The 18,438-nt window shown below is 55.4% G+C and overlaps 6 protein-coding genes across 6 annotated transcripts; 3 read left to right on the top strand and 3 right to left on the bottom strand.

Moving 5' to 3' along the window:
- Positions 1 to 2,691: 2,691 nt before the first annotated feature.
- Positions 2,692 to 3,080, top strand: TFB5 (General transcription and DNA repair factor IIH subunit TFB5; the record flags this gene model as incomplete). The annotated part of the gene is made up of 3 exons (XM_032035707.1): positions 2,692 to 2,710; positions 2,787 to 2,935; positions 3,033 to 3,080. 3 exons carry the CDS (start codon positions 2,692 to 2,694, stop codon positions 3,078 to 3,080), a joined length of 216 nt encoding a protein of 71 aa, XP_031892514.1.
- A 353-nt stretch (positions 3,081 to 3,433) lies between these two features.
- CGGC5_v006154 (Delta(3 5)-Delta(2 4)-dienoyl-CoA isomerase) lies at positions 3,434 to 4,487 on the bottom strand (the record flags this gene model as incomplete). The annotated part of the gene is made up of 3 exons (XM_032035696.1): positions 3,434 to 3,543; positions 3,629 to 4,012; positions 4,124 to 4,487. 3 exons carry the CDS (start codon positions 4,485 to 4,487, stop codon positions 3,434 to 3,436), a joined length of 858 nt encoding a protein of 285 aa, XP_031892515.1.
- Positions 4,488 to 5,985: 1,498 nt separating this feature from the next.
- CGGC5_v006153 (uncharacterized protein) lies at positions 5,986 to 7,116 on the top strand (the record flags this gene model as incomplete). The annotated part of the gene is made up of 1 exon (XM_032035684.2): positions 5,986 to 7,116. The coding sequence occupies one exon, from the start codon at positions 5,986 to 5,988 to the stop codon at positions 7,114 to 7,116; it is 1,131 nt and encodes a 376-aa protein (XP_031892840.2).
- Positions 7,117 to 8,727: 1,611 nt separating this feature from the next.
- CGGC5_v006152 (uncharacterized protein) lies at positions 8,728 to 10,334 on the top strand (the record flags this gene model as incomplete). Its single annotated transcript, XM_032035662.1, has 2 exons — positions 8,728 to 10,191; positions 10,239 to 10,334. 2 exons carry the CDS (start codon positions 8,728 to 8,730, stop codon positions 10,332 to 10,334), a joined length of 1,560 nt encoding a protein of 519 aa, XP_031892832.1.
- A 599-nt stretch (positions 10,335 to 10,933) lies between these two features.
- Positions 10,934 to 14,995, bottom strand: CGGC5_v006151 (uncharacterized protein; the record flags this gene model as incomplete). The annotated part of the gene is made up of 5 exons (XM_066151654.1): positions 10,934 to 13,857; positions 13,909 to 14,218; positions 14,276 to 14,324; positions 14,444 to 14,460; positions 14,978 to 14,995. The coding sequence occupies 5 exons, from the start codon at positions 14,993 to 14,995 to the stop codon at positions 10,934 to 10,936; spliced, it is 3,318 nt and encodes a 1,105-aa protein (XP_066008927.1).
- A 1,305-nt stretch (positions 14,996 to 16,300) lies between these two features.
- On the bottom strand, positions 16,301 to 18,376 carry DBP5 (ATP-dependent RNA helicase DBP5; the record flags this gene model as incomplete). Its single annotated transcript, XM_032035640.1, has 7 exons — positions 16,301 to 16,786; positions 16,842 to 17,079; positions 17,132 to 17,617; positions 17,674 to 17,951; positions 18,012 to 18,049; positions 18,150 to 18,163; positions 18,342 to 18,376. The coding sequence occupies 7 exons, from the start codon at positions 18,374 to 18,376 to the stop codon at positions 16,301 to 16,303; spliced, it is 1,575 nt and encodes a 524-aa protein (XP_031892834.1).
- Between the last annotated feature and the right edge of the window lie 62 nt (positions 18,377 to 18,438).

Below are 18,438 nucleotides of genomic sequence, written 5' to 3'. Positions count from 1 at the left end.
CACTCGTGCCTGCCCGGTGCGGTGGGTGGGTTATGCAGGGCCCAATAATTCCCTGATTGCAGTTCGCGTGGGTGCAGATCTCGAGGTCGACTGGGTTCGTTGGTGTTTGACGTACCAGGGAGACCGAGGAGTAAACGAGGGACGGCGCAAAAGGAAGGAAACGAGAGAGAGGGAGCGGACCAAGAAGAAAGAGCGAGAGTCTTGGGGAAGCGGGAAATGGTGGCGGGGGAGATATTGGATATTTGGCAGCGAATGCCAAACAATAGCGGAGGTCTTGAAAGTGAAAGTGGATTTGAGACCTGAATTCCAACGGCAGGGGCAGGAAGGAAGCAACCGAGACCAGGCCAGGTTGTTGTTACGGATACTGCTGGATTGAACGAGCTTGGACAGGCTACCGAAGGAAGCTAGGCCGGATGTCGTCAGACTCTTGAAGGTTGATTCGATGCATTCGTATTCCAAACTCTCGGAGACGAAGAAGGCCACTATTAATTAGTAGCGTGGACGTGTCTGGTTTCTAGGGCGCCGGTGGCATGGCTGACGGCCTTGGGCTGTGCGTCCGTCGTGCGTGCGAGTGCGGCTGTCTTTCGTACGCCGTGTGCGATTGCGATAGGATTGCGAAAGGAAGGGAAGCAGGCAGACAGGCAGGGCAGGGCAAAGCTGAAAAGGGCACAGCCGAGGGACGAAGATAGGATTATTAGGTTGGTGGTATGCAAGAGATGAGGCAGCACGGTCAACGGCTCGGAGGATGAGAAAAGCATAAGGTAAGCAGGAGGGAAGACGAGAGAGGGAGAGAGAGAGAGAGAAACGACGCTGTTGAAGAATGGGACGAACAAGGCGTTGCGACGAGATCAGGACTTGAGTTGGGGCGATTTATCCCGTGCCTGCATACTACACGGGTATTCTCACGACTACAACCTGCGCAGGAACGAATAGCAGATCGGTGTTGCATTTGATCTTTACCTCACCTGGTAGGCTGGATAATGAGCCCTGGGGTCGCAAATGACCCCCGTCGGCTGGTTGCCAATCTGGGTGCCAATCGTCAGGGACGGGGCTTGGCTTTTTTGGAGTCGCACGTCATGGGTTGCGCTAGCCGTGTCGTGTTTAGCAACAACGTCCGCTGAAGGGATGAACCGGTCCACTAGAGGCTGCACATCACTTTCCTGCGAGATGTCAAATACCACCCCAACATTTGCTCTGGTGCTCTGCCGTGTGTCTGCTTACGCATCGCACCCGCACTCTCTCTCACATCCACGTCGTCCTCGCTCCTCTCCTCGCCCACTCGGACCCGAATGCACTGCTGCGAGGATAAGGGTCATCTCAGTCTCCAGTGTACCTGCATGTACGGATACCGCCCTGCATGGCGGCTCTGTGAAGTACTGTGTAGGGAAGGTATCCACCGTTCACTAATTAGGTACGGCGTGCATCTCAAATCCCGCCGGGCTTAGTTAGCACCGCAATCTATCGACGACTGCACATCGCGGCTGTTTCAGGGACACTCGCTTCGATTCACACTGACGGAGTACAGATTGCCAAACAGACTTATGAATTAAATCTTTGCAAATTCTTCCGTCGTGGCATCCTCTGCTACCTTACTTCGTATGAACGCCCGCTGCGAATCGCACTCGCACGTCACAACTCGGGGACACCCACCCACGATGCCCTGTCTGCGCACAATGAGAAGCTTCACAAACGCCCCTCGGTATCCGCGCATCTCGGAAATCTGCGCACAATGTCGAGGGAATTTTCGAGGGCGATCGACCTCGTCAAAAGAAACTTGACACACGTCTAATCACACTCAACGAACCTTATTCCACGTCTTGGCGGCCGTTGGCACACATGATCAAATTGAAATGCTCCCAAAAAGTCCCGACGCGACTCGTAGCTGTCCTCGTCAAAAGTGTGCCGTCGGCATCTCCAGGCGCAACTCTCACCTGCGAGAGCAATATCGAAGAAATTGGCCAAAGGACAGCCGCAGACAGCGACGGCAATCAATCACTGAAAGTGGACAAGGCGATAGAGTGGAGGTGGGAACCGCACGGAGGGCCCGTCCACAGCATCCCTGACGATCCATCATCCATCCACCCACGTCCGATGTTTGCGATGTGGGGGCCACAACTTTGTGTGTTCATCCATCAACCTGCTGCAGCCCAGTGCAGATTCAATCATCTTGTGAAAGGTGAATACTACTGAACAGAAAAGAAGGCCTGTCACTGGCTGCGTTTCCCCAGTGTCATGTCAGGGATCTCGCAAATTGGCCCTTGCGCCAGGATCCAAATCTCTCTCGCCCCCGTTGGAAAGTTTGTGTCGCACCTCTGAGTGGCTGGCCTGCCTGCTGGTCGAAGCCCCCCGGGCCCCTGCACTGACACCAGTGACCACTGACCACCACACTGAGAGACTGAGGTCAGCTTCCCTGCCTAAGGCCCCACCCAGTCTTGAAGCTTCCAAATTGTTTTGTCGACGATCCAATTCCACCCACGTCAACCCGTCGGCCACGTTTGCGACACAAGCTCATCAGCGGCTCAGAAACAACCCGGCAAGCGGCCGCCGCCATCGACAAACAACAGCGACAGTTTTACCTTGACTCCAGCCCCGTCGCTTCCCGCCAAACTCTACGCGAGAATCCGCCCTGTGGCCGTACCGACAACTGCAACTCTAAACACTTGGAATCATCCGCCTCGCAATCCACCCGCCATGCCTCGCGCCATCCGAGGTGAGCACCATAACGCCCGCCGCAGTCTGCCATGTGGTACCCGTATCCCACTTTGCTGACGTCCCGACTTTCACAGGAGTGCTCATCGAGTGCGACCCCTCCATCAAGTCCATCATCGTCAACATCGACGCTGCGAACCACGATTACATCATCGAGGATCTCGACGACCAGCACGTCGTCGTCAAGGAGAACATGGTCGCCGCGCTAAAGAGACAGCTGGACGATGTAGGTTCCACCATAGACGAGCAGTCCCCCACTTTACGATGCACATTGCTGCACATCAACACTTACTTGAGACAACTTGCTGACGACTTGCCTACAGAAATTGAAGGAGACGCAACAGCCCGACGAAAGTTCAGACTCTGATTGAGCATCTGCCGACGAGTCCGATCGCTTGAGCACGAGTTGGTTATATTACATCTTTCCGGAGATCCCCGTACTCTCTATATCTGCCTTCGTTGTTGCGTCGTACCGTCATGTGACCGTGGCTGTGTCAACGACCGCCATGACCCTCTACACGACGACGCCAACCTGGCACGGAGGCGTGACGACGCTCTATAATACATCAGGATGGGATGAAACTCCCTCAACATAGCGACTGTGCCTTCCCAAAGGCAGCTAGTGTCCCGGCGTTCTAGCAAGCATGCCATAAGAATCTACTGTGTTGAATAATCCGGCTTGCTTATGGTGGATTTTAGCAATTGCAAAGGGCGCAAGTGTGTTCTAGAGCTTGGCGAACGTGGGCTTGGTCTTGGTCAGTCCGGACATCATGGCAGTCTTGAAGTCGCCTGATTGCAGCATGGCCGCGTTCCAGACGGTGGTGTATCGCAAACCTTGTGGCCTGGTCAGTAGACAACTCATCAAACGAGGATAGAAAAGAAGACGAATATAGAAAGAAAGATCCGGGACAGTGCTTACTCTCCGCAACCGAGTGATCCCTCGCGTGGTTCAGCAGCTCTTTGGTGCCCTGCACCGCCACCGGGCTCTTGCCGGCGATGAAGCCCGCCAGCTTGAGCCCCGCGTCGAGCGCGGCGGCCTTGTCCGCGTGCACCTGGCTGACGAAGCCTACCGCCAACGCCTCCTCGCCGGAGAAGTCCCGGGCCGACAGGCAGACGTCCTTGACCCACGACGTGCTGCCCACGAGCTTGGGCAGGCGGCTCAGGGTGCCGAGGTCGGCCGCCAGCCCGATGTCGACCTCCTTCACGGAGAAGCGCGTGTTCCGTGCGCAGATGCGGACGTCGGCGCAGCATGAGATGTCAATTGCGATTCCGATGGAGATTCCGTGCAGGACGCAGATCACGGCTGTCGATTATGTTAGCTGTCTCTTCTCATTCTGTCATGGATTTGGCAACGGAAAATCGGACGGGATGGAAATAGTAGCGAATGAATGACAGGGGACTTTTTTCAACATACGCTTCTCGCATTTTTCTACCGCGTCAATGGCGGCTTGGAACTCGACAATGTGACGGCGCATCATGGTCGCGTACCGGGACGGGTCCATGTCCCCGCCGATGGCGCTGCCGAGGGTGCCCTCGCTGGCGGACTGGACGTCGAGGCCGGCCGAGAAGGCGCGGTCGCCGGCGCCGGAGAGGACGACGGCGCGGACGTCTGGGTCATGGCTGAGGCGGTTGAAGAGGGGGCCGAACTCGCGCCAGACGGGCTCCGAGAAGGCGTTGAGCTTCTTAGGGCGGTTGATCTCGACGTGGACGACGAAGGGGGACGGCGCGGTGACGAGGAAGTGTTCGTAGGCGTAGTCTTTGAATGTGGCAGCGGCCATTTTTGCTGGAGGAGGACGGGTGAGAGTGAGATTTGGTGGTGGCCTGTGATGGTGAGATGAGTTGGGTCCCGCGGGTGGAGAGAATGCGACGCGGTGTGAAGGTTTGCGAATATGCTTGGGGGCTGAGAGACTGCGAATGCGGCTCTTGGGCTGATAAATGCAGGGTTTGAATCTTGATGTTCAAAAGCAAAGTATGGATGACAGCTGTGGTTGCGAGTGCGATGAGGTTCGAGCTGACAACGCTGACCGAGTTGCCGAGGCATGTCGCAGGTTGTCGCCGACCGGAGCCCCGCCTGATCTGGGGTAACGTCGGCACGCCCCGGTGTGTCGTTAGAGAATTTGCTGCTGAAAACTCCACATCAGTGCAGAGTGATCTTCTCCTCGCTCACCTTCACTCTGTGCGGTCACAGCCACACAAAGATGTTGAATTCATTTTTGATTTTTGGCCGCCATTCACTTTGATCGAGTGCCGGGTCTTGGAAATTGTCGGCGATCTTCAGAACACACTATGAACCTCGAGTGAGGAAATCGAATGTCAGCCGATCTCAGGGGTTATCATGCTGTTCCTTATCTCGTTGGGGTTCTCAAGTTGAGAGATCAGACTGGGCGAAACCAATGCCACGGATAAGTGTCCTCATAGCATATTCTCAGTTCGGCGAGTGAATCCAGAGTCATCATTTTTGGGGTTATTCCGAAGGACCAGATCTTACTCACCATCAGGTTATGGCCATCTACAGACGCTCATTTGCCTTGAAGTCAAGCTTGGCGAAGAATTGAAGACCATTCTCATGAGAGGGAGATGATCGATTATTTATCAGATTTCTTCATTATTTGTATTTGATCTATATGCGTTGTATGCACCTGCCATACTACGATGCTTCTCTCGCCATGTCCGAGTTGGGCCTGTTTCTCCTCACTTAGGGGCAAGAACTGTGAGTCACACGCCGGCGTACAAATGACTGTCTGCCGAAGTCCATCGCCAATGGGACACACCCGCATTGCTTTCAGATCGGGACAAGCTCAGGTGGTTACTGGCAGAATATTGCGGCGCCCTTCTTTATTTAGCATGGCAAGGCTGTGGCTTCCCAGACAGATTGTGCTGCAGCCTGCACTTTCTTCAACAATGGCCAAAATGTCATCGGTCCTTCCACATTCTAGGTCAGCATATCGAAGTACATGTCTTGATAGTCAGAGGGCAGGAGCGGGTTGGTTGGAAGCTTAGGCAGTTGCTGTCACTGCGGTAGAAGGAGCTGAGCAAGCAAGAGCGATTGCCTCGCGTGAACAGTGCTCGATGGTTCTAAGGAGGGTCTCCTTAACCATTTGCCGTTGTTTGAGAATGCTTGACCGTCAACTTCCCCAACAACATCTCCCCGACCTCCTCGATTCCTCGACACCGGACCAGTTTCTCCTATTGCCAGGACCTCCTATATCCCTCCTGCCGGTATCTTTATCAGAACCACATTAGTTCAACCGTTGATGCATCTTTATTTCTAGGTCTATGCGCAAGGCCCAAAGGACTCGGTCCCTCACTCCTCCCACAGAGGTTCAGCGTCTGACCGACCCAAGTACTTTGGCCTACAAGGAATCCGTTCTTCGACGTTATAGCTCTGCCGAAAGGTTGGGTAAAAAGACACGAAACCAATCGTCTAGCTCAACCCCCACATCCTTCTTCAAATTCTGTTGCACGCCTCAGGCCGAACTGGCCTTGAAGCCCCAGCCTGTCGAGAAGAAGCCGGCGATGTTGTCAAACTTCTTCCACCCCACCAAGACAGCTGACCTCCACCCATCTCCCGAAGCGACTGGCGACTTTGACAACACCCCTTCTCCTAGTCTTCGCCCGTCGATGGCCGACATGTCTCTGAAAAAGCCGGAACGAGACGTCGATTCCGTTTCGTCTGCCCGGAGCGGTGTTTTCCGCCATGCGCTCCTCAAGACTAGCTCTGGGCGCCCAATGGTCGTTGACCGGGACTTGCCCGCACCTCCCGTCTTGAGCCAGCAAATCAACCCAGACGAGCCGCTCGAGAAGGTCGTCAAGGAAAAGACGCCCGAGGAAAAGGGGTACGAGCACAAAGCTACGGCATCACTTCCCTCCAGGAACTACTCTCAAGAAGGCACCTCGTCCGCGACCGAATCGGATTCCTCACATCCCAGAGAAAGGATTTGCGTTGATCCTGAGCTCCATCCCGATGAATCGCACATCAAAGCCCATCACCGAGGTCTTTTGAAGGGTGCTGACTTTTGCGACACTGGAGTGCCTGGCCAGCCTGTGGCTCAGCTTCCCGAAGATGAAGGTGAAGATAACGATGAGTCAGATCCATCCAAGGAGTCGGAGCCAACGGTGATTCTTGCGCGTGTCAAACGCGCCATGACGGGTGACGACAATTGTCTCTCAACTGTCGAAATCACACTTCCTCCCAAAGTGGAGGGCCATAGTCGTGCTACGAAAGTTCGGCCGGCCTTCAACACACCCACCTTCCACTATCCAGTCGACCCGGCAAACCCAGGCAATCCTGTCAGTACCATCAGCCAACAGGCTTCGCTGGGTGTTTCCAAGGTGCGGCCGTTCGACTCGTCAAAGGAACACCAGGAATCCAAGATCGGCGTCATTGGATCACCCATATCGGATTAGGATTACGTTCAAGGAGGGCACACGAACATTCCCGTTTCGAAAGTTCGTTCAGTTGCCCAACCTCCTTTGTTGAACCGAACCCCAGGGCACCCACCGACCTCGAAAGTACAGCCATACACTGATCTCGCGCATGATGACCAGCAGGACAAGTACTTTGCCGATAGATCTGAAGCTTCTGCAGATGAAGAACCCCCGAAAAGCGACAGATCCCGAGCCCAGAGTGCCTCACGCTCCAGGGCCGGAACGCTTGACTACAAACGAACCGCTCAGTGGATTCGCGACCTCTTGAAGAACCCAGAGCGGCCTACAAGACTGACGGAGCTGCCTTCCAGGTCTCAACGGTCATCCTACATGCGACTGGAAGACTCACCGGAACCCAGCCCAATCTCCCGCAAATTGACTCGCAAGTCTACCCTGCCACCTTCAAAGGTTGAGGCAGGCCTTTTCCAGAGGACTTTTGGGGAGCTGGAACGGCTTTTGCATGAAGCATTGACTTTGGCGTCGCAAGTCGCCGACCACGAAGAAGAAAGGTCCCCGTACTCGGGGCGATCTCCACATAATCTCTCTGACGATGTAGAGCCACAGACAAGGCCTCGCCGCCGCAGCCATGACTTCTCGGACGTTGACTTGGACAACAACAACAACAACAACAACAACAACAACCAGGAGATCCATTCGCTGGCCAAACGTGCAGCCACGTACCCAAATATCGATCATCGGGCTCGAGAGCTCGTCGATGATCTGTACAGAAACATCTCTCTCACCCCACAGTCAGTTGATTTCGAGGAGGCTCTCGAAGCTCACAAAACCAAAAAGAATAAACGGCGGAAGAGCCGTCCACGCCAAGCTACCGCTGTACCAGAGCGGGTCTCGAGTCGAAAGAAAAGCCAGAAGAGCATAAACCGAACAGATTCGCAGCGACTTACAAGATTACGCGAACACTCAGACGTGTGTAGCATGGATAGGTCAGATGACTCCTCGTTTGTTGATTTTTCAGTTCAGCCCGAGACTCGGAATAGGAATGGAGGACCATCTCGTCCAAGAGCCAGTGCCAAGCATAATCCGCTCAAGTCTCGCAACACTGGCGGCGAGGCGAACTTCCCAGAGCGAGACATTGCCGGCCGTCCGTTACATAATCCTCGTGGGATCAGTCTCCGCGGCAAGTCACACGTCAGTCTACGTGGCGTTCAAGCCTTCAACTTGCCCAAGTCGAAGCGTCGTCAACCTATTGCTCGAGACTGGTCCCCTATTCGCAAGAGGGCCGTTGCAACGGTTGCGTGCATCAGCACCGCGCTCATCGGAGTGCTGCTTGGAATATACGCTGGTTTGGTCCCGTCGCTCCAATACTACATTTGGGACTCTGGCCATACTATCCTCAACGGCAATGTTGGCTGTTTCCTCGGTATGGCTCTTCCGACATTCTTCTGCTGGCCTCTCCCCCTTGTTCATGGAAGAAAGCCATACATCACATCCGGCTTGGTTTTATCCATGCCGCTGCTTTTCCCGCAGGCTGTGGCCGTGTACGCCCAAAGATTCGAGAATCTCACCGAATAGAGAACGGTGTTGCTTGCGCCTCGGTGCGTCATGGGAATGTGCCTTGGTTTTGCAAGCATGAACTTTCACTCCATATTGACGGACCTCTTCGGTGCATCTCTCATGAGCAGCAACCCTCATCAAGAAGTTGTCGACGATTACGACTCAAGGAGACACGGAGGTGGTATGGGAGTCTGGCTCGGCATCTGGACATGGTGTTTTATTGCCTCTCTCGGCTTTGGGTTTTGGATCGGCGCCTGGGTCATTGATGATCTACAACCAGCCTGGGGCTTCTATCTCAGCGTGATCCTCATCGCTGTCGTGTTGTTGCTGAACACCCTATGCCCGGAAGTCCGCCGATCCGCATTTCGACGATCTGTTGTGGAAGTGAGAACAGGTACAGATGTCTCTCGAAGACTCGCACGAGGCGAAGTCATGATGCATCGTGTCAAAGATGGCCCGAAATGGTGGGGCCAGGAGATGTATCATGGAATCGCTCTTTCTCTTGAGATGCTTCGTCAACCTGGTTTCGCCGTCATCGCAGTCTACTCTGGCTGGATTTACGCACAAGTCGTTCTCATCATCGTTCTACTGGGTTCGTTGTCTTCAAGATTCTACAAAATGCGGTCGCCCTATGTCGGACTGATGGTAGCTGCCTTGGCTTTTGGTGCCATCGCAGCTATTCCGTTCCAAAAGGCCAGCTACTTCTCAAGAGCGAGACATACTCAAGTCAACACTAGCCGCATGACATTCGACAAACAAATAACGTGGACCTCTCATCTGCTCCGCCGGACCGTCTTCACCATTGGTCTTCCACTAGCAGGCATTGTTTACGCCGGAGTATCAGGAGGACCTCCTCTCCATCCAAGCGCGCCAGCTACTCTTGCGGCTGTCATTGGATTCTTATCATGCCTGGCGATATCAGAATGCAACGGAATCATCATGGAAACCTTTGATACTTCAGACCTGCAGCCTGGCATGACGGGTCGACCGCGCGGCAACTCAGACACTCAAAGAAAGAAGAATTACTCTGCCTTTCCACGTGTCACGGCGGGGTTCGCTATCTGTCACACTTTTGGCTTCGTGTTTGCCGCTGGAGCCACTGGACTCGGCAGCATGGCTCAAAGAACCCTTGGGCAAAGGGTATCTACTGGCGTTGTTGCTGGCATATTGTTGATTTTGACAGTACTCCTATTCCTCGTCCTCATTCGCTTCAAAGAAGTCACAATCATTCCCGAGTCCAAGACGGAGGAGATGGACAGGTGGACCACCGCTCGCAAAGAATCTCTCAAGCGTCGCGAGTCGATACCCGAAGAGCAGATCGATGAGAAAGCTCTGTTCGCAGAAGAAGAGCCATGGCGGCCTTTTATCGTGGGCAACCCAACCAGCAAAACTCGCCGAGTCAATGTTCTCGAGCTTGGAGGCATGTCTCGCTTCACAGAGATCAGAAAAAGAAACAGGCTCATTGACGCCAGCGCACATCTCAACAGGGCAGCTTTAGATGCTGGATTGGATGCACTCGACGATCAACTCAGCGACATCGTGAGTGACATTGTAAACGATGCCAAGGACATACTCAGGAGAGGTAGCCGGCGCAGCCAAGAAAGCCGGCGCTCGCGGCACCACCACAGAAGTACGAACAGCAACAGTGGCAGTCAATCATCAATCGAGATGGATGCCATTGATCGGAGACTCGAACCTAGTAAACGTCATCTTCGAGTGCCTGATGACGTTTACAATGAGCGAGAATGTCTCCGAGGTCAATCAGTAGAAGAGGAAGACGAGAGCTTGTTTGGACTGACGCGTGACGCGGATCATCGAGGGGACGGAGGACGCAATCTGAGACAAGAAAGACGCGATAGAAGAGGCCGCAACAAACGAGACTGAAAGGCGGCCGAAACATTCACTTCGAGGCAGACTGTGGCAGGAATCCTAAAGAGTTTCAAAATAGAATTGGGTTAAGGAAAGGTTGGACTTGTGGTAGAGGTAGTGTACATGACATATTGGGAAGAGTTAGAATGCCAGATCCTTTTTCCGAAACCAACTCCATGAATGCTATGACTGCCTCTATACCCATCTCGTGTCTCTCCTCTTGCTTCGTATTAACGGGTTCTAAAGAGGGTAGGAAAAAAAGATGTAGCTAATTTTACAGACAGGCAAAGAAAGGCTGCGTGCGTGCGGAGTCTCGTAGAGAGTGGGTATAAATAGAAATCTTCGTCTTCGTAATGCATATAAAAAGGGGGTGAAATGAAAGCATCGTTTTTTTTAATCTTGTCCATCATCTTTACTGTACGTTCAAGAACAGATCATCGCCCCGTCTCGTGGGCGTCAGCTTGGGCTGCCAGGTCGGCGTCGCGGGCAGTCCGCCGCCGCCCCTGTTCTCATCTCCGCCGCCCGGGATGGGGGGCGCGGGGAAGAACTCATCGGGGGAGAAGAGCATGTCGCCTCCCGCACCCGGGCGGTAGGGTCGCCAGTTGGGGCTGTGTCGCGTGCCGCCGTTGGCGTTGTGCTGGAGGGGCGCGAGGGCGGCGGCGCGTTCTGTGCCGAGGCGCTTGGAGAGGAGGGAGGACGTCGTCGACAGGGGGGTCGCAACGGAGGCTGCCTCCGAGGCTGGGCGGAGGGGCGCGGTGAGGGTCTGGGTTGCGATGTGATGTGGCGACGGAGAGGGGGAGGCGGAAGGGCGGGCGGGGAGGGGCTGTTTAGGAGGCGGTGATTGCTGGGGTAGGTTCTGGAGGGATTGGCGTGAGGCTCGCTGTTGGAAGGACTGGCGGTTTGGTTGTTGCTGTTGCTGCTGTTGCTGCTGAGAGATGCGGCGGTGGCTTCGGGGCGGAGGTTGCGGGTGGTTCTGATGGGGAGGGACGGGAAGTGGACGGGGAGCGTCTCCCCAGAGAGCTTTGTAGACGGATGCTGATTGCGGTTCGACGTTGAGGGGCATCTGCTGCACCTGTGCCGTTTGTGCCTGGGGGTGGGCGTCGCCACGTTCGAGACGGGGGCGCTGGGGCTGGAGAGGGGGAGGGTAGAGAGGCTTCATCTGCGGAGGTCTAGAAGACTGGTCTCTCTCCGTGTCTGATGGGGGAGAGGGGGTGACGAGGCGGAGGGAGGGCGAGCCGGTGGCGATCCTGTTCGGTTCTGCGCTGGGGCGCGGCCGGGCGATGGGCTTGCGAGGGACGTCGTAGCTTGCCATGTACGGTCCGCGGGCCTGCTGCTGCTGCTGTTGTTGCTGTAGCATGCCGAGCGTGGGGCTGGGTTGACCCGGTGGAAGGGCAGCGAACTGCCGTGTGGGAGGGGCAAGAAGCCGGAGGTTGTTGCCGGGCTTTGAGGACGTGCGGCCCGGAATCACGGGGTATGAGACTGGCGAGCGGCCTGTAGGGGACGTGTTTGAGGCTGGTGACTCGACGACGGGAGAGAGATTGCTTTGCTCCAAGATGGGATCGGGATCTGTTGCCGCGGATGAGGCGATTGTCGTCACTGACGCTTGAGAAACGTGGGAGTCGTGGCTGTCGGAGCGTTGGGGAGCCTTCACTTGCGGTGTAGCAGCGGTGGCTGAGGGAACCGGAACCGACGAAGCGACTGCAGGTGGTTGCTTAGACTTTGACGAGCTGCGGCGCCCGAGGGAATTACTTCGACGGCGAGGGGGCTCTGGGTGGGAGAAGGACATGCTCGGCACGGGGTGAGAGGCGCCATTTGGCAGAGGAACGCCTGGTTGGAAAGTGGTGTTGGGGCGGGTGGTATTTTGGGAGTAGACGCTCGAGGAGCGAGACTGGTGCGGGGCAGAGAGGTTGGAGGGAACGATCTCTGCTGCAGGCAGAAGCACCGGCGCAGGAGGCATCGGCATCCGGGGAGCCGTGGGAGCGATTGGGCTCCCGGCTCCATGACCAATGCCCGCCTTCGAAGCTGTCGCCGCAAGCATGGCGGACTCTGCGTACGAGGGCTTTGACTTCGCTCCACCACCCGCGCTTGCACCCGAGGCATCGAGCTCGGCGAGCTGAGCCATATGAGTGGCGCTCTTGGGGTCGCCCAGCACCCAGTTGCCATTCTTGTCGGCAACATAGTACGTCGTCGCCGACTGCGGTGTTTTGCCGGTCGCCGCTGACGGGGGGCGCCAGATATTGTTCGATCGCTGGGAGCGGGCTGATGTGACGGGTGCGGATGTGAGTGCGCCATCTTCCTCAAACTCGGTCATCGTGCTCTCGCGAGGGAGGTTGTAGTGCGTACGCGGCGGAGCCGTAAGCTTGGCTGTCCTCTCGTTTAGAATCTGGGAGTTTGTCTGCTGTGAAGGACCTTTTTGCTCCTGAGGCTGGGGAGGGGAAGAGGAATACAGGTCGATCTTGGGGATCTTGATGGACAGAACCGGCTTGGGGGATGATAGGGACGGCTTAGCGGGAAGGAGACGGGACGTCGGGCGTGCCTGTTGCTGTTGCGGCAACTTCGGCGTGCCTGTGCTCTGTGGTCTGGAGATGGCGAGGCCAATGGCCCCAGGCCACCAACTTGTACGGGCACTCGTGCGGGTACGAGCCGCCGGGGGCGGTTGAAGTGGCGGCGATGGCGATCGGGCATGGTGCAGGGGCGGGGAGATGTGAAAGATGTTCGCCGGTCCCTCTTGTGGATGGAACTCCCAGGAGTCCTTCTCACGCACGGGGAAGAAGCCAGTCTTGACATCTGGATAGTCTCTCCGGCGCTTGCGACGAGCAAGGCAGATCGCGAGGATCGCAATGCCCACGGCTGCTGCAATACCAACCGCTAGACCTGCCACCTGTGCCGTTCCGAGTCGCTCCGAGGAGCCTGAGTTGGATTCTTCGGCGCCGGGGACGGCAGTTACTGAAGCAAACTGAGTCGTTGTGGTTGCTGTGGTTGCTGGTGGCGGAGGCAGCGGTGTGGTGCTGGTGCTAGCAGTGGTGCTTGTGCTAGTCGTTGTCGAGCTCGTGGTGGAAATAACAGACGTGTTCGACCTTGTAATGGTAGAGAACGATGGGCTTGGTACAGAGACAGTGCCCGTTGCCGTGATCAGCGTTGTCGGGATGGAGGTCGTTGTGAGGTGCCTCGTCGTGGAAGTGGGATAGACCACCGCGGAAGTCGATGGTGCAGGGACTATGATGATGCCTGCCCCCGTTGATGGCAGAATCAACGTTGCAATGATGGCTGTATGCGTAGGAGTAACGGCCCCAGGCAGGTTCGAGCACATCAAGTAAGCTGCGTCAATTACAGTCTCTGATCAAAGTCAGCTGTTGTGTGTCATGCATGGAGAGACTTGAGACTGACGGGGTGAGTCGCTCTCACGACAAGAGCCGATGGCCTTCTCGGCGACGATACATTGAAAAGCACCCTCCCCGATCGTGAGCCCCGTGAACCCAACATTAGCGCAAAGGCATTCCAGCGTCGGCGCGCTACCGCAGGTAGTGAGGGCGTAATTGGCGCTCAGGTGAGAGCGGAAGCATTGACGGGCGCACGTCGGAATGAATCTTGTAATCTCGCTCGAGAGGTTGAAGGATGTGGCGGTGACGGTGACCGATAAAGTGAGTATGAGTGTCCATAGAAGCAGAGGCTTGAGGGCCATGGTATGGGAGAACATCTACAAGTTTTCAATGTCAGCGTCGTCACGTATTCATGATTGCAAATGTTGAATTACCTCGCTGAAGATCCCATCCTTCATACGGTCTACCGACAACGAACTAAGTCTTGGTAAGTGTAAGTAAAGGCACCAAGGTAAAAAGTCTCTGTATCTTCTTGAATGTTTCGAAAAAGGTCGAGACCCAAAGGCTTGTGAGTGGCGGGAGAAGGAAAGTAGGTAGCGAACCTGTGATGTGAAAGAGCCTATTAAGTTATTACGAGACGGCCTGCATCTCTAGATGTAAAGTATTAGGCAAAGAAATAGAACACGACGCTGGAAGGTGAATGATCCGATAATTCCAAAAGAATAAGCTGCAGAAAGCTTCAGCCCCAAAGACGAGAAAAGAAAGAGGCTATTCCCTGCAATCGGACGAAATATGCAAAATGTAAAGACAAAGCTGAAAGGAAAAAAGCTAAAATCAGTGAGGGTGCCGTTGGGGGCTCAGCAGTGGGAATGCAACTCTTGATACATGGATGGAGACATCGTCAAGAAACAGAAAGAGGACGAGGACGAGGACGAGATGCAAGGAAGGGGGCAGGGAAGGTGGACACTCGTGCCTCTTCCGTCATCCATATGCCCGCCTATTCACGCTCTGTCGCTCAAGAGAGTATGGCTCCGCGTTTCCGCGCTTCCCTTAGTCTGACTTCATTCGACCACATCACAACCCAGGTTGCTGCCATAGTGGACGATGGGCTTAGCGAGTCCAGTGTACTGCCTCACCATGCCGCCGACCTGCATCTTGCAGGGTCGGTTCCGGTTCCTGCAGTCGCGCCCACAGCGGCCCGGACGAGCTTGCCACCTCGTGAGCCGCCTTTTCTAGATCTCAGCGAGAATGACGAAGGGCCAGACATCTCGGGGGCCACAGGTCTCCGTTTCGGGCGTCTGTGATAGATGCTGGTTGGTTGGGGGAAATAACGCTATTTTCGGGGTCCCCTCATCGCAGCGACCCGGATCCAAATTCTATGGGCAGTGTGGCGGTTTGGACCTGAGTGTAACCCATCTCGCATGCCAACATCCCAGGCGCTGGAAGGTTGGGTATCCAATGGGTTTGGAGATGCGGCCAAATGCATGCACAACGAGTGGCTGAGGGCCTCCCTGGCTGCCCACCCCAAATTTAGCCGCCGTTGTTTGTTAAGCGCGGAGGTCGAACAAGATGCGCATGGCGAACCGCCCGAGGGCCCGGCGCCAAAAAGGCGGCCGCATCACGTGATGTAGATCAGAGCACCAGGGGCCAATGAACGGTCAACTCGAGCCGAGAATCGGTGTTGACCGTCAGGCCCAGCCGCTGGCCAGTTGTTTCTAGACTCCCTTCCCATCCTGCGACTGTCTCCTTTGTTTCGAAGTCGCTGACCATGAGATTTCACGGATGTGATTGAATATGCTCGCTCTGCAGTCTTCAAACGATGGTAACTCTTCATGCGCCGCTGGCGAGTGCTGAGGCGGGGGACCGGGGGTCATCGTCGAGCTTGACACGCTTCTCCAACGCAGGCAGCCGCCCGAGGCGTGTGTGCTACGTCTCGTCTCTAGAAGTCACATATAGACCCCAATCTCTGCTCGGCGTCATGTTCTTCTTACCATTAGCTTTTCCGCTTCTTATCGTGGGGTTTCATCTGAGCTGAACGCTCCCGTGGAGCTGCTGCAGGTAGTTGCCCCCAACGCAACCTACCTAGGCACCTAACACCGACTGTTCCGAGTCGACGCGGTGGAACTCGGATCGTACAGGATTCCGGCAACGACATAGACCGAGTTTTGCAAGTTGAGCCGGGCGAAACTGACCTGGCGTGATTAGTCGATCCCGAGTGGCGTGCAAGTGAGCTATTTGTGTTCAGACTTTTCCATTGTTTTCCGTTGATGGTATCTTAATATCGTTGCCTCGTTCCAAAGCCTCGAGGCCTTTGTGCAAATCCATGTCGCATCTGAATGTAGCAACTCTGTGAAGTGGCCCTACATGGCCAACGCTTGGCTGCCAATCTGTCTCTCCGCCAATCTCGTCACGCCCATTTCCTCATTCACACCCGAATCGCCCGTCTGTCAAAGCTAGTACTAATTCTTGGCATCGGTGGCACTCGGGGCAAAAGCAGCCTTAGCTCTGTTGGACTTGATGACTCTCTGGACCTCCTCCTCCGTCGCATCCCAGTCCTCGGCATCCAGCTGAACAAGGTCGATCTGGTACAAGTCGGCGATGCTCTTGAGAGCGTAGAAGCTCTTCTTGTCGTAGACGAAGCTGATACTGACACCAATACGTCCGAAACGTCCAGTACGTCCGATACGGTGCAGGTAGGTCTCGGGGTCAGGCTCGGAGTCGCCGCGTCCCTTCATGGGAATGTCGTAGTTGATAACCATGGACACACTGGAAACGTCGATACCACGCGCCAGAACGTTCGTGGTGAGGAGAACTTTGGATACACCAGTCCTGAACTCCTCCAGCAAGCGGTCACGCTCAGGACCATCCTTGGCACCGTGAAGGGCCGACACGCGGTGTCCATCAGCCTCCATTCTGCGCTTGATCTCATCGGCACTCTCACGAGTCTGAGGCATGTTTAGCCGGCAAGTCCTTTACAAAAAATCGTGATAGAAAACATACCCTGACAAAGATGACGGAAGATCCGATGGTCATAAGACCGTAGAGCTTGACAAGGTACTCGTACTTATCCTGCTCACTAGGACAGTCAATGTACATCTGAGAGATACCCTTGACGGTAAGCTCGGTGTGCTTCAGACGGATCTGATCAGCCTTGGGCGCAAACTTCTCGGCAAAGCCCATAACCTTGTCCGGGAAGGTGGCAGAGAACAAGAGAATCTGAATGTCGCGGGGAAGCATGCTGAAGAATTATTAGCCCATGCACATTAACTGCAGGCGAGGGAGCACCTTACTTCTTGACGCGCAGGCACTGCTCGCCAAGGCCTTGCTGGTCAAGCATGTTGTCAGCCTCGTCAATAACGAGAAGCCTCAACTGAGAGATGTCCAGCTGGCGTCTGCGGATGATGTCCATGACAGTGCCAGGGGTTCCGACAATGACGTTGGCGCGAACGGCAGCGTTACGCTCCAGGGCGCCAGGGAGAGCGGCAGCGACTTTGAGACCTTCGCAGAACTGTCCGATGCTGCCAACGACTCCCTCGATCTGACGGGCAAGCTCACGACTAGGTGCGAGAATCAAGGCTTGAGGCTGCTCGGGCTTGGTGTAATCGACTCGCGACAGGGTGGTGACGACGAACGCAGCGGTCTTGCCGGTTCCGGATTGCGACTGTGCAATCATGTTACGGGGAGGGTTCGTGAGCATGAGAGGGAGAGCCTTCTCCTGAATCTTGGAAGGCTTCTGGTAGTTCAAGGCAAGCAAACCACGGTGAATCGGCTCGGGACTTTGCAACAGTCTGTCAGCATTTGGGGACTAAACTGCTCGAGGAGAATTACGTACAGTCCCATGTCGGCGAAGGTTTTAGCTGAGTAGAGGGTGCTGTTCTGGTCGGACTGAAGGTCACCCAGCTTGACATCGACATCGTAGGTGTTCTCGATAAGGCCAGAACCACCGAGAGCTTCGACAGTGCCATCGAGCTGGCCCTCCGCAGGCTTGCTCTCCGCAGGGGCGGCGGCCTCAGCAGGAGCGTCGGCAGGAGCATCGGCAGGGGGCTCGGTGATGCGACTTGCAAGGTCGGCCATGGTGATGGAGATGCGCGCGTAGTTCGGGAGGAGGATCTGCAAAAAAATCGTTCAGAAATCGCGAAAATGGAGAGCTGCGCGGCGTCGGGAGCTTACTGGTGAGGTCGGAAGGAAGAAGCGGTATATTCGCCCGTCTGTACCCGCCGCGAAAAGAAGTTAGTTATTGGCAGAAGTGCGCAGGAGGAGCTTGCTGAAATTGCGGAAGGCGAACGGGGAAGAAGTTGGAAGGCTTACATGCGCGCAAGGGTCTTTCACTTTGTGTTGAGGGAAAGAACAAAAGGACAGGCCGGGATTTTTTTTTTTCGGTTTGTTTTGGCGGCGAATTGGAAGCTCCAGAAGATCGAATTTCTAGGAAGCTACGTCGTTGGTCTCTCCTGCCTGTGCCTGGGACGCAACCTGGAGAGACTAGGCCAATGGCGGGGCTACCGCGGGGCACTTTTCAAGCCTGAGACTTTAGGCATTCCTCAACTAGCTGCCAAGAGCTTCACAAGCAAGGTGCTACGGATACTTTGGGTGATATTTT

The sequence above is a fragment of the Colletotrichum fructicola genome (genome assembly GCF_000319635.2).
Source record: "Colletotrichum fructicola Nara gc5 chromosome Unknown KSG_Nara_v1_contig03, whole genome shotgun sequence".
NCBI classification, from domain to species: Eukaryota; Fungi; Ascomycota; class Sordariomycetes; order Glomerellales; family Glomerellaceae; genus Colletotrichum; species Colletotrichum fructicola.
Note: the sequence above shows the minus strand (reverse complement) of the source record. Positions and strands in the feature narration are given on the sequence as shown.